The sequence below is a fragment of the Anopheles bellator genome, chromosome 2 (assembly GCF_943735745.2).
Source record: "Anopheles bellator chromosome 2, idAnoBellAS_SP24_06.2, whole genome shotgun sequence".
NCBI lineage: Eukaryota > Metazoa > Arthropoda > Insecta > Diptera > Culicidae > Anopheles > Anopheles bellator.
In genome coordinates, this window is record NC_071286.1 from 49,046,394 (window position 1) to 49,061,934 (window position 15,541).

General features: G+C 36.8%; 1 protein-coding gene across 1 annotated transcript in view; it reads left to right on the forward strand.

Moving 5' to 3' along the window:
• The first annotated feature begins 12,997 nt into the window (after positions 1–12,997).
• LOC131207642 (ALX homeobox protein 1-like) overlaps positions 12,998–15,541 on the forward strand; it is an 11,283-nt gene continuing 8,739 nt past the window's right edge. Inside the window, exons 1-3 of the mRNA XM_058200263.1 lie at positions 12,998–13,329; positions 14,299–14,410; positions 14,488–14,705. Of these exons, the coding sequence (XP_058056246.1) occupies positions 13,123–13,329; positions 14,299–14,410; positions 14,488–14,705 (537 nt within the window). The 5' untranslated portion in view covers positions 12,998–13,122. The remainder of the gene's footprint in view (positions 13,330–14,298; positions 14,411–14,487; positions 14,706–15,541) is intronic.

The following is a 15,541-nucleotide window of genomic DNA, read 5'->3' on the forward strand; positions in this document are numbered from 1 at the left end:
ACGTGAATTTTATAACTTTCATAACATTGAAATATGCTTTCAATTGTCCGATTTGCGTCAAATATGCACCTTTATGTTGGAAAATTCCTTGTCTTTTCAAATCTAGGTTGTGTATATGTTTTTATATTTTTTTATGTTACTAAACACCTATTGTAAGTATATGTTATAACGACACTGGATGTTTAAGGGATGCGAAGAAACCTGTTCTGATTGATATTTCAAATTAACTATTATCGTTCTACGTCGGATTTCGATAATTCTATGTCAAATTTTACTTTTAATTGCTACTAGATAGTAATTACGTTTGTTTATTACTATTTACGTTTATTACTATTATTTATATTTACGTTTGTTTTATTTTAATATATGAAAAAAATAACTCGGTTCTGTTCAAATAAGTATACAGAGTGAATTATGTCAGGGTTTTTAAAACTTCAATTGAATGATATCATATATTAACTAGAATGCAAGAACAACCAGTTGCTGACTTTATAATACAACCTAAATGACTAAATACTTAATCATAGATAAATGGGCAACAAATTTATATAAATCAAACGTAGTTTTTATTTCAATCCAGTTTAATTCCATCGTAGTTTAATTTCATCACCAAGACTGAGCGATCCAAGACCAAGGGTTACAAAGAACACAAACAGGGTAAAAACAACAATAATTATCGCTATTGTTTCCGTCTTCATTACCATTAACAATCCACTTGCCGAAAAAATTACAATCCAAATAAATATTGAAATCCCTATTCATTTCACTAATATTAAATGCAAAGACCAAAATCATTAAGCCTAGAGCATGGGCACGCTATAGCAATCATACTATTCGTCCTTTAGTGAAATGATTAAAATTACTTCACATGAGAACAAAAGAGAAAAAATGAACGGGATAAACAAAACCTGCACTAGAGGGAATGTCAGTTCTATGAACGACAACGTTGAATGTAGTCATACACACAAAAAAATAACGCAAAACATTTCCTCATCGAGACTAGACAGACCATGGTTTCATTTTCATTTCAGCTTCAGAAAGTTCATTTCGATTATGAACATTGTACATTGTTCTGCGACTCTATGTGTTGGTAGGAGCGAGAGTTTTAATGCAAGAAGGAGAAAGAATGATGATGACGATGATAAGAGAAAAGTAATTGTATAGAAATGCATAACAAGATAAATGAAGGAGGTGCATGAAAACGAGTGAGGATGATTATTTCAACATGAATGCATCCATGCGCAATTGAGAAATGGTTACCATATTTATAGAATGATGCAAAGTCTACATTTTTTGGCGTTATTGACGCGTGTAGCAAAAAGTAAATTAAATATATATATAGAACCCATCATTCATATGTACAGGAATGGGATGTTTGACCAAGCAAATAAGAGAAACTAGTTTTTTCACATTTTCGATTATTTTCTCTGGAGCTAATTGAAACCATGAGAAATCTTATGCAAGTACAGAGTGCCTCATCATGACACATACTATTTAAATGTTAAATAACTCCGCCATTTTTGAGTCAATTTTAACAAATGAACAAAATTTAATTAGGGTATAGAATGCAGTTTAACACTAGATATAACACTGTTTTCAATAGGGTGAGGGTGGGTCATATGTGATAAACTTTTTATTTGGTTATTAAAAACAAACGACTAAAAAAAATGTCTACCAAAATTGGCTTGACAGTAGCCCATTCGGACGACCTCTATTTTGAGTACATTTTCAACTGTTTGTGGTTCTATGTTTGTGTGGGCAATGTGAATTGCGGTCTTGAGGTCGTCAATAGTTGTTGTCTTTTATCGATCCCCAACAGAAAACAGTCCAATGGTGTAAAATCGCAACTCTTTGGAGGCCAATTCACCACACCATTTCTGTTGATTATTCGCTGTCCGAAGATGCGGCGCAAACAATCGATCGTGGCAGTCGCTGAATGGCAGATAGCCCCGTCCTGTTTTAACCAAATGTCATCGAAGTTCTCAGCTTCAATTTCGCCAAAGAACAAATTAGCCAACATTGCTCGGTAGCCTACGCCTTCGACGGTTTCGGCGGCTCCTTCTTCATTCGCCGAGTGATGATGCCGCAAGACCATCCGCATTATCAGTGCTGGATTGATAGTATTGAGGCCATGCAATGCAAGTTCACAAAGAACGCTGTCCGCAGACTTGGTTGGTATGCTGCGGATCAACTTCCACCCTATAAAACACGCTGCCTTCTACTTGGGCTATGTTCACTCGAACATCGGAGATGGTCAGCTCAGGCTTTGTTCGCATTTAAGATTTTAACTTCACGTGTGGACTCGCCAACACTCCTATCTCGTCTATATTTCTATGTTCCTGCCCGTTGTTTGAGACGACGACCCAACCTGGAACTCAGAATTGATGCGCGGTCGTCCCTCACCGGACATAATGACCCTTTACTAGCTCTTTGACGTTCGTAAAACAGTTTCTCATCATTTTTTGACTTTAATATGTCCCTTGATCAGTGTCGTGATGTTTTTGCTTTCATGGCTTCTTGGTAAATGTTTCGACCATATTACTATCGTCTATATTTTCCCCAAAAACGGTTACCAGTTTGGTCGTTGCGAGCCGGTTGAGTGACAATCGGTCCCGCAATTCGCACCCAGGCACGCGGCATCAATATCACAACTCAGAATACAATATCGATCAAATGACCGCCTCCATTAGACACACAAAAGGCGACCCTTTCTTGGGCATTTTGTGACTAACGTTTCAGAATTTAGTTGATTTGTTAAAATCGACTGACAAATATTGGAGTTACTAGCCGACCCGGCGATCTATAACTAGTCGTAGTATATACGGAAGTGTGATATAACTTTTGATGGCGTTTGGTTGCCACACATGTCACTGTGTTATGGTGAAAAGTTCGACCATTTTGAGTAATCAGTCAATTTTTGACAGCTGCTTTGCTTAGACGTGTTTTGGCTCATCGTCGATTTTTCTCTATACCAAAAAATGGATGACAAAGAATCTTTATCAAATTTTGTGTGAAAAACAAAATTAAGAGATCGAACACAATAGAAATGTTGACTGTTGCTTATGTAGCAACTGAAATGTGTAGTAACAAAACGCCACCAAAAGTTCGAAAATCGGATATACGTAGCTCGCGGAAATTCGAAAGGCGCGCTTTTTGAACACACCTCGTATAACTTACGGCTAGTTCTCCAAGTTCACCCTTGGCTCCACATTTAGAACGACAGCAATAGCGACAATGACGAACAATTGCTGATAACGGTAATACAGCAAGCGTCCTGTTCTCTGAGCCAACACGAAAGGGTACACCACTCGTCACCAACAGGTACCAACATGGTTCAACATCTGGCACAACATCAGTCACCACCAACAATGCTGGGCTATTGCCAACAGCCGAATGTTAGACTATTGCAGCTCAAAGTCTCTACAATACAAAAGAGAAGAAAAAAACTTTACCACTTAGGCAGCACAATCCAGCCGTTTCTCCGGAAAATTTCAACGTATCACATTTATCATAATGAACGTTCATAACCACAATGCGAACGCTCTTATACTCGCTCTGTACTTAGTGATGCAATCGTTTCGAAACGCTGCTCGATACAAATCAGCTTCTTCTTCTGGAACAACCGCTGAGCGGACATTTAAATCAGCATCTTGTTGAAAATTATCTACAGGTTGATTTCTATTTTCCGCTCGCCGATTTCGCGTTGCCAACCGTGCCGTTTCAAGGGCAATTGTATGTTCTTCTTCAGTCATTGTATTCGGAATGTTTCGCATCGTTCTTGCACGAAGGCTTTGTCGGGAAAGATTCGTCCTTCTTGGTCGCGCCATTCTTAAGGGGGCGTAAGAGGCTTTTTTATTCACTGTCCATTATTACGATTCTACGCTGTGAACGCGGATTTTTTCAATAGAGTTTGACAGTTATAAAAATGACAGCTAAGTAACAATCAAAAGCTCTAGATGTTGGAGAATGTGCGAGAGAGACTGACAATTCGCCAAACTAATCGCAAAAGAGAGACTCGCTGAAAACTCGTCCGACCTCTGCCCCTGGTGAACTCTCTGTCTGGCCTTCCTCGAGAATGAAATGAAATCACGCGTCCGTGAGAGGGGAGGGGGAGCTTGTTTTGCTTGGGTGGAGGGAACGCTGCATTAGCGAGAAAGAGAAGCTAGCAATTGTTTGCTGTTGCGCGCTCTGTCTGTCTCGTCTCAGTATGAAAAAAAAACAATTATTACTTCATTGTGACACGGTCGGAATATAAAAAGTGTTGCCTTCTTTGGGTTCTAAGCTACCACCCAACCAATTTTCAGCCAAATTGGTTCAGCCGTTCTTGAGTTATAAGTGAAACGACACCTACGCGACATTCTTTTGTATATATATATACTCCTATTATCAAACTCGTACAGTCGAATCGAGTGAAGTTCTCGTTCCCGATTCTCGAACTCGTTTGTCGGGATCACGGTTTTAAATTAAAGAAGCTCCGAGTGCTAAATGTGCTAAAATGTGCTAAAAAGCTTAAAAATGAAAGCTTGTCAAGCTATTTGAGTACGAACTGTCATTCTGGTGGATTTTCGCAAACATTGCACACACAGATACACATATACAGATAGCAGTTCAGATGTGCGTACGATTCTTGCTATTATGTTTCTGAAATTTTAAAACGATCTCCGCGTTTCTGATGATTTCTAGGTTTCCTATAGCGATAATAAAAGTAAAGGACCTGAAAATACAAAGATTCATGGCAAAATATTGCTATGTAAATTTTACAAATTGAATTTTTCATCACCAAAATATAAACTATCTTCGAAAATATCATTATCTTTGCACGGCGCAACATAAACAATTCAAACTAATTGATAAAATCGAAGACATCCTAACAGAACGACTCTATCTGCAGCAAAAAGTTCACGGAAGCCGGTTTGTAAAATTCGAGTAACTGATTGAAAACCGTAATGCGGTGAGTAGTCGATCGTCCGACAAAGGAAGTTGATCCAATTGAAAGCTCCCGTTACGAGAACTCGACGACTGCCGCGATAGCAAAATGAACTCAGATAAAAATTTGAGTGAACTTGTGATCGAGATCGAGAATCATAATAGGGCCTATAGACTAGCTGTTCCCGGCGCGCGGACTTCCCGATGACGTATCCGATCAGCTTCCCTTCCCATTTCCCGTCACTCCTACTTTTCAGACGATCGGGCTTCTCGGTGACATGTTTGTTCAGTTTCCTTTTCCGCCTCCCGTTACTCTGTTTCAAATGATAGAGTTTCCCGGTGATGTATCCGATTGACTTTCCTTGCCGCTTCCCGTTGCATACATCGCACCAGATTAATTAGACTCACATTGTTTGAACATTTTTCGAATTTTGCTGAAATTTATCCAAATTTTGTATGGGAGCCCCCCTTTGTAAAGTGGCGAGGGGTTTCAAACATTCACCAGAACAATTCCCATATTTTCCCATAACATTCACCGTAACTCCAATATGGGAACCCCCACTCCCGGGAGGTGTCAAATGTACTTTTTCTATTATATGAAATCTAATCTAATCTTATGAATTATGTGAAATCTATAATCTAATCTTCCTAATTGATATCTAGAAGGTTGTAGCAGTCCGTTGCTATCCACCTCTCTTTTTTCTCTATCTCTCTTCCTCTATCTCTTTCTCTCTTTCTCTTCTTTCCTCTCTTTCTTACCTTCTTCAAAAATCAAAAGCAAACTATGCAGAAGATGGATGGAATGACGGGTGGTGATAGGTGAAAGAAGATAGAAAAGGCTTTTAAGTGAAGCCAATCGATTTAGAGACCTCCAAAACCTAAGAAATGATACCCATATTGCCGTATGCCCTAGGACGTATTTTAAGCATTGGGGTTGTATGGGGATCCCCACTTCACCTCGTCCTACAAGGACCAAATTTTGTCACATGGTTTTTCAGGTGACCATCAACTATTCCCCCTATTATGAAACTCGAATCGAGAACTCGAACGATCGAGTGAACACAGTAACAGAGAAGGCAGAATACAGCAAGAGAGAAGGCAAAAAGAGAAAGCTATAGCAAAATGAACTCAAATTCGAGTTCGAGTTCTCGATTCGAGTTTCATAATAGGGGTGATTGTGAAAGTTTTGATGAAATTCGATTCATAACTTGTGGAGCAATTAATGTTTTTAACAGTTAGTTCCTAAGGAAGGGAAAGAAAGAAGGGAGTGAGGGGTTTCTAACCATGACTACGCCACTCCCCGGCCCCTGAAACCCCTGTATGCCAAATTTCCAGTCAATCGCTCCAGTAGTTCCGTAGTCTGTCTGGGAGGCCACTCGAAGCGTAAAAACTAGCGTAAAATTAATTTGTAATGCCAAACCGCTTACGCTTCGTGTGGCAGCAAAAATATAAAAACGAAATGTGAAACGTGTTTACGTTCGTGTTTTTGGTCCGAGAAAATAGAAATAGAAGTGAAATACCGTATTTATGCGTGTATAACGCGCACCCATATTTTAAGAGAAAAAAATTGGAAAAAAAGTTTTTTATTATACATTTTTCAGACATGTGATATCCAACAAATACCTAAGGATAATAATGTATTATTCTAAATATTCTACTAATATTCTAAAGTAGACTAAAGATAAAATGCATATTCATTGCAAAAGACATACTAGTATTTTATATTTCGTTATAATCTTCAAACTCAGATTCACTGCTGTCAAACAAATTGATATTCTCTAATTGCTGTTCAATGTACTCCTCATTGTCACTCTCTGAAGAGGTACATTGTGACAATAAAGTATCCGGAAATTTGTGATTTAAAAAAAATGCTTTATTCGATTTTCGATTATTTTGTAGCGTTAGATTGCTACACATGTCAGTGACTTATGGTGAAAAGTTTGGACATTTTAAATTATCACTTAATCTTTGACAGCTGTTTTACTGTGCTCGTGCCTTGACCGATCGGCGATTTTTTTCTCTTCCAAAAAATGGATGGGAAGGAATCTATATCTAATTTTGTGTAGAAAACGAAATTAAGAGCGCGGATGCATTCAAAATGTTGACTGTGGCTAACGGTGAAGCTATTAAGACAAAAAACAGCACTTATCGGTGGTTCAAAAATTTCTCAGAGGGCCGAGAAGATGTAACCTTCGAAAAGCAAAGTTTGGTCGAATGTGAACAGTTTCGCTTACAGTTTTCTTTAATTTCAATTTCAACAAGGTCGTGGTGCCACATGAGTTGTTGCCGATAGATAGAACGGTCAATAACGAATATTACTTGCAAGTTATGCGCAATTTGCGCGAAGCAATCCGCCACAAACGCGAAATCGAAAAATGAAACCCAAATGTCGTGAAATTTTTTGAACAGACCACGTGCATACGAAGTTTAAGATCGTTATTTGGCCAAAAACTACAAACTAATGATGCCAAAGCCACCGTATTGACCAAATCTGTCCCCCTATGGCTTTTTCTTGTTTCCAAAACTCAAATTACTGCTTCGTGGTCAATTTATTTAGGAGAAGGCAGAAATCGCCGTTGAGACAAAACTCTTTCACGCAAAAAAGCTGTAAAAAATTAACTGAGCTTTAAAAATAGCCGAAATTTTCAACATAAGTGAGTGACATATGTAGCAACATTACGCAACAAAAAAATCGAAAATCAAATAAAGCATTTTTTTAAATCACAAATTTCTGGTACTTATTTGACAGAATGTATATAAGATAGAAGACCCCCCATTTTGGGTATATATTATATGTAACAATATTGTATGTATAATAATATTCCTAACAAATGTTTGATTATATAATTTATTAAAGAATACCATAAAATATGTACCACATTGGCACATTTGTATATTTATAGGAGACACAATTTTTACTCCCCTTGTATAACGCGCACCCAGATTTTAGAGCTAAAAAAATTGGGAAAGAGGTGCGCGTTATACACGGAAAAATACGGTAAATTGCTTCATGAATATTTTTTTCTGTTGTTTTTCGATTTTGTTGCTATACCAGCAAATAAGAACTTATATTATCCTCTGTAAACAAAGCGTTTGCTAACAGTGTTTACGGTCGGATTCGCGGTCGGCCGACTCGTAAACGTTTTGGCCGAGGCATAAACAGTTTTGGCATTACAAATTAATTTTACGCTAGTTTTTACGCTTCGTGTGGCCTCCTCCGCTTCGTGTGGCCTTCAAGATCACCTAAATCATGTCGTAGCGTCCTCCTTTCATGGTCTCCTTCAGTTTCCGGAACAAGAAAAAGTCACAGGGGGCCAGATCTAGAGAATACGGTAGCTTTGGCATCATTAGAGTGTTGTTTTGGTGCAGAAAAATTCTCGCAGCAACCACGATTTGTTAGAAGGAGTGCGACAGCCAATTTTGGGTTTCGCACAAATCCGGGCGTTTGTGACGGATTGCTTCGGGCAAATTGTGCATAACTATCAATATTCGTTATTGACTGTTCTATCCTATGGCAACAACTCATGCAATCGAAGAAAATTGTAAGCTAAACTATTTACATTCGACTAAACATGGCTTTTCGACGTTCACATCTTCTAGGCCCTCTGAAAAAGTTTGAACCTTTTGGTGCTTGGTGCTCTGCTTTTGGTCTTTATACCATCACCATAAGCTACAGTCAACATTTCAATTTCGTCCGAGCTTTTCATTTGGTTTTTTGCACAAAATTTGATACAAATTCTTTGCCATCAATTTTTCGGAATAGACAAAAACCGCCGATGAGCCAAGACACACGCACAGTAAAACAGCTGTTCAAATTTTTACTAATTACTCAAAATGGGCGAAAGTTTCACCATAAGTGAAAGACATAAGTAGCAACCTAACGCCGAAAAAATTGAATTGAAAATCGAACATACGTAGCCCGAGTAAATACAAAATTGTCAAAACTTTTTGAACGGACCTCGTATAAAAATGAAGGGGAAAAAGAAATCGACATTTTTGGCGTATACTTCAAAACTGTATTTAAGATGCTTTTAATGGTCCGATTTGCATTAAACATGCACAACTTTGTTGAAAAATTTGTTGCCTTTTTAAAACTACTTTTATGATGCCTCTCCTGTAGAAGGCTTAATCGTTATTGGCGAAAAACTCGAGCAATCCATTTTCACTATCCCTTTTTGATCTCAGTTTTTCATCACTCAGGAAATTTTGTAATGCGTGGAAAAGGTGTCAGTCGTTAAGTGCAAGGTCCGGACTATACGATGGATGCATTAAAACTTCTCAGCCAAGCTCCCGGACTCTCTGGTGAATCAGTAAAGACGTGCATAACATCTCGTTGTCCAGATGGAACACAACACATCTTTCATTAACCGATTCTGGTCGTTTCTGGTCAATTACTAGCTTTGAAAGGTAATTCTGGAGAGTAGAGATCTGAATTCTTACAGTAGAGATCTGAATTCAGTGTTTAGTCACACGAATGCAACTCATAGTGAACGATTCCTTTCAAGTCCCACCCAGAACCTTCGAGACCGTAATTTCTAATCCCCAGGGGGGGATTAGAAATGGGGGGATACGTAAATGGGTCGATTTCGTTCCGTTTGGCCAAAACTGCGCAGATCGTAGTTTGTTTTAGCCATTATGTTTTTGGTGTAAATAGGGTGACGCCCAAACATCGAACTTCTTTATGAATCCAGCTTTGCCCAAATGGCTTAAAACTATTTGTTGTTTATCTTTAGGTCCTGATCAATGCTTTGATTACTAAAATGCTAACCAACTTTGATTATTTCTGTGATTTTATCGACATTTTCAATTGCGGGTCTGCTTGTGCGTGGTGCATCTTTAACATAAAAAAATAACCGAAACGGCTCAACGAAACCAAAATTACACATTACTAGCTTTTAGAGTATCGACACCATAACCACCATGCACAATTTCAGCGGCCTAGCTTGAAATTTTGCATTTTTCAAAGAAAAATTGTAAAATGTACCGAATTTTCTCTATGGTTACTTGCATTGTTAAACCCCTTTGACTCACAAACGAATGCAACAAACAAAAAATAGTAAAAGCATTTTTTGTGTGTAAATTATCGGCGTTAAAACGAGCCTAAACTTGAAACTGTATGATCGAAACTTCACGAGATATCGATCACTGAACGCATCTATCGTGAAAAACGTCGATTACTTTTTCCCTAACTTGATATATAGATGATAGATTGAACATTTAAATAGTATGTGTCATGTTGAAGCACCCTGTATTTTTTTGTTGATAGCTAATAAATACACCGAACACCACGAACAGACGTGTGATAAAATTTACGATGAATAATTTTCTGATCTTTTGTGAAAATAAAATACGTGGGAACACGCATAAAAAGCATATAATCGCTTGCTTAAATTAATAAGAGATAATAAGCGATTTTTTTAATTTCGCTCATCATATTTATAATTTGTCAAGAAATGTTATTCGAAGTAGCGTCATATTTGTAATTGCTTTGAAAATTATCTAAATCAAGAGCTGAAATTGTGTATGGCTAAATATATTAGATTGGCTAAAAATAAATCCATTAGTTTTGCGTTAATTTCAAAACTGTGTTCAGATGTTAGAGATGTTCCGCTACTTCCCAGCTCATAGAGGACTCGGTAAAGCTCGTCAAAGTCACGCAGCTGACCTGGGTTTGAATCCCGGGACCGGTTGTCACGCATCCGGCCATGGTTTCGATTCCCGATACTGGTAACAGGCAACCAAAATTATATTTTATACACAAATGACATGAATGAACCTTTCAAATAAATGTTCAATCATCGAAAATTTTCGACCGTTTTTTTGGAATCAAATGAAAAAATAAACAATCATAACACCTAGATCTTCTAGTAACGCCTAGAAGAATGGACCACAAGGTAACAATGACAGGAACCACTCAACTAGGAATCTCCCACATGCCATATGTACGGGACAAAATCTTTGAGTATTTCCGACCTTCCCAACTACGGATTATTTATCTTTAACAATGATACACTACTGTATTTGAGATTCCTCGAAGATGTATCTGTTCCAGGGCATTTCTTCTCAACTTCTCTGTGGACGCTTGTAACAATTGTCACGTCGAATGACTTGTTGTCTTACTTAACAATAGAAGATTAAAAATAAAACAGCAAACAATAATTTCTGAGAACGGTTTTTACTACACTTAAAATAATTGATTGATCCACTATTTATCCACTATCTCATTTAAGGAGCTGACATTTGGGATAATTGATTGCTCTGTTCTCTATTTATGAAGAATGCAGTTTGGCGAGGTTCTCATAATAGATACCTTTCTTGCTATCCCACCAGTGCATACCAATCCTGTATTTTTGATTGACCATCCCACACAGTGTCCCTTTCATTACAGTTAACTACTATTTTTGAACTGTTCATGATGATTCACCATTCCTACTATTTCCTACTACGTTTTTTGTAAACAATCTTTTTGCATGTTGCAAATGACAATTTATTTAAATATGAGAATGTACAGTTAAAATATCGACCACTTTGAAAGAAAGAAAGAACAACTTTAAGTACTCCACACATTTTGGGTGGAGTAGATTTAAAATTACGATTGGTAACGAGAAGAAAATAATGCAGAACCGCTTAAATAACCCATATGATCACATTATTTCAGACTATTGCAGAATATAATGTTACCTGTTCAATGCTGCTTAAGAGGATTTTGATAACTGATTATCTCTTGGATATTTTTTCTATATTTGTTCAGCATACTTTTATTTACTTCTAACTCATTTCGTATTTATCTGGTTCCAAATGATTGACTTATCGAGACAAGAGATAAAAATTGAAATATTTGTTCACATACATTTTACAACATAAAACCAAACATACGGGTTCACATAAAATTACGTAAAGCTAAATATTTAATCTTTGCAGAAGAATCCATTACAGAAAAAACGTCTACAACCTGCCACGGCTATTGTATCAAGTTATGATTGGCTTCAATTTGCTCCGCCTTTTTTTCATTTCAAACAAAACTAGAACAGTATCGTGAAGGGCGAAGGAGAAATAATACGCAACCACACCAACTCGTTCCAGCGCAACTCCGCATGCTGCTAGCTTTCACGAAGAATTGTAATTCCGAGCTGCTTCTATTATTATCAAGCCCCAACGTACTACATCAACGCAATATGATTGGATAATACAAGGAGAGAAACATCTCTCGCTACTACTCTAACTAGTTCACGGTGCGCTTGCTATTCACATTTTTCTTCTTGTTATTTTGCAGGCGTAATTTATCCGAGTATTGCAACAATGCCAGCGCAAGCGCTAAGCATAACTGGTGATAAAAAAGGGTGAACGCTTCGTGGGTGTGAACAACAAATTAAATTTAACAAACGATGATGAAAAATTTACATGTTTTACAAACCAAACCAAAAGTTTTATTTATTTGTTTCCTCTTCATAACATAACTTCATAACTCTTAACAGTCTTTAGAAAAGTGTCAATTACTTTTTTAACTACGTGTTTAATCATTTAACTGGTAAATTTTATTTCTAATAAATTAACATGTTAATTAAAGAAAAAATGAATAAAAATTGTCTTCATAAAAAAGTATAGTAATCATGTTATTCCTTTCTCATTTTTGTGGAAGTTTTTTCCAAATGATTCATAGTTCAAATCTTTGCTTGAAAACCATACACTACACTTGAAGAAAATTGAATAAAGATTAAACACCTATATCGAAAAATAAAAATATGAACAGCGAAAGTTAATTACTTCATTCAAAGAAAGAATATGTAATGTTGTAAGTAGAAGTAGGACATCCATTATCCTTCTCTTATGCTAAAATGGGACGAACCAGGGAATAAAATGGGATTGAACGACTACACCACTACCGACTACACATTATGGCGTTAGAAAAAAAACTTTTTTAAGGAGCCATGACGAAACAGAGCAAGACGAAATATATCTACCACCATTGGGTGTTGGGTCATGCTAGTCCTTCCTCCTCTATTAGTAATGCTGAGAGATGCATATTAAACCATTCCCATCAGTACTATTTCAACCATTGTCGAGATTGGACGAGAGTGTTTCTATTAGTGGGCTTGACATTTGTTGCATGCTGTGTAATCTTGTTCCAAAAAATGAAGGGCAATGAAAGTGAATATATGAAATTCTAAGTTAAATCTTAAGCAAACGTTAAATAATATGGCTGGCCCTTTTCTTTCACCGATGCCTGGTGATTTGTTAAACGAGTACATGTTCGGTAGACGGCGGCAAAGGCGAAATCGAACTACTTTTACTCCACAACAGTTACAAGAGTTGGAACAACTGTTCCATAAAACGCACTATCCTGATGTTTTTTTACGTGAAGAGATCGCTCTGCGGATTAGTTTAAGTGAAGCTCGTGTCCAGGTGATGTAAAAATTGATTGCGGTAAACGCAAGCAATAAAATTAACTTTAATCTATATTTATAAATAAGAAGCAGTGATTCAAATCAAATTACGACTACGACTCGATTACGGCGTCCTTACGACTAATAAAACCTTTTTAAGAAAAATGCATGGTACTCTTATTGTTTACCGAAACTCGGTTATGTAATCGAAAATTACTTCGTGTATTAGTAATATCAGCAAAAATGATTATGTACCATCACTGTGTGAACGAAGCAAAACCAATTGTAACTTGTTTAACGCAACAGAAACGAGCGTACATAAAGTAAACAAGAGTGTTACAAATATTTCATATTTGTATTTGTACTGTTGTACAAAAACGAAATAATTTTTTTTTTGCCCTGCCCGTTCCAGGAAAGGGTATCCAGGTATTCCTGGTATTTCTAATAATTTTTTTTTCTTTTGTATTATAGCCATTTGTATTGAGCCATAGTAGCCTAACATTCGTTTCTTGGTATTTCTAATAATAATATACAAGTTAGGTATCCCAAAATGTTCTACAAAACAAAAAACAAAAAAACACATAAACGCGTACATTACGAGTAATATTAGCTAAAATTTATTATTTTACATACCAGTATCTACGGTATCTTTAACAAAACCACTACGACGTGTCCAGCGCTTTTGTTCAGCATTCCCGGAGGATACCGGTTGTTCTAATACCGTCGTCGGTACTGTGCTCATCCACAGTTTGAGCCTACCACCCCCCTATCATCATCAATAGTCCGTCTGTCCATCAAATATGAATGTTCGTTTTAAATATTTTTGTCTAAAAATTAACAAACAATTACAATAGGCGTCCATATTATATAAATTAAAAAAACAACAAAAATTGATACTCATACTCCCTATACTATAAACTTGCACAACGCTTGGAAATATAAAACGAGACGTTGACTAATGTACTCAATGTGAAATGTCTATTTACAGGTTTGGTTTCAAAATCGTCGTGCCAAATGGAGAAAACATGCTCGTTTGCAATTGCTACAAGATGCTTGGCGAATGAGATGTTTAGGCATAGGTACCGCGCAAATGGTCATCGGTATATAGTCACTTCTGATTTTTGAAATCGTTGCCGTTGTCGTTTATCTCATTTAAACTGTTTTCTTACATTGATAGATTCTCAAGCAGCAACCAACGATAGTAACAATATTCTTAATGGATCTTCCAATTGTTCCAACGAGCATCAAACTTCGCAAAGCGGCGCAACTTCATGTTTAACTGAATCTGAATTTCCCCTTATGCATCCGGCGTTTAAAAAAATAAATAATTTCAACATCGCCAGTAATGGAAATAATACATCAAGTATAGAACACAAAGGAGGTACAACATCGGAGGTACCTGTTACAAACTTCAATTTCATTTCCGATGCTAAGTCACCCGACCGAAAGGCCAAATCGATTCATCGATGTATTAACAAAAACTTCTACAGAGAGCCTACTCTTTCGAATTCAATTAACATGGAACGACGGAAATCATCCCATCATTTATCATCAATAAACATAAATTCAAATGATTCCAACTCAAGTTGCACATCGAATGCATCAGAAGAAATTGATCTTACCACTAACGTAAATTGCATAGATTATTCATGTAACAATACAAATAAAACATGAACTACTCATGCTGCAAATAGCAATTAGGATCAGGCAAATCATGTATGCTACATTTTATATTTAACGTAGAGAACAATGAAAGACTGGATGCTAAATGAGTAACACAAATTATTAACAAACGTTTGATAATAAATAATATTGCAAAAATAACGTAATAAACCATATGGCAAATGGTATGGTGAACCTGTAATAGTGGTTAATTTATTCTAGGATGTCTAAGTATCGAAACCTAAAAGGCGTCTTCACACCAAAATGAAATGAACGTAACGTAGCGAACGACGCGTTGTCTCGCATGGGATTCTATGGGACCCTTCACACCGGCGTCGACGAAAACGTCGTACGGCGACGACGAATCTGTATGAAAAGACAACGCTCTTTTCGTGTCGCTTAAAAACTTTGGCCAAGGTTTGTATACTTGGTTTTTGGGTGAGTGGGGCGAAGTCTTGTGTTTTGACAGATTATTTGTGTTTATATTTGGAAGATCAAGAAACAATGAATTTTTGGTGCGAGAATTAAAATAGTTTCATGATGAATTTGTGTTTGTATTACAAGTAATA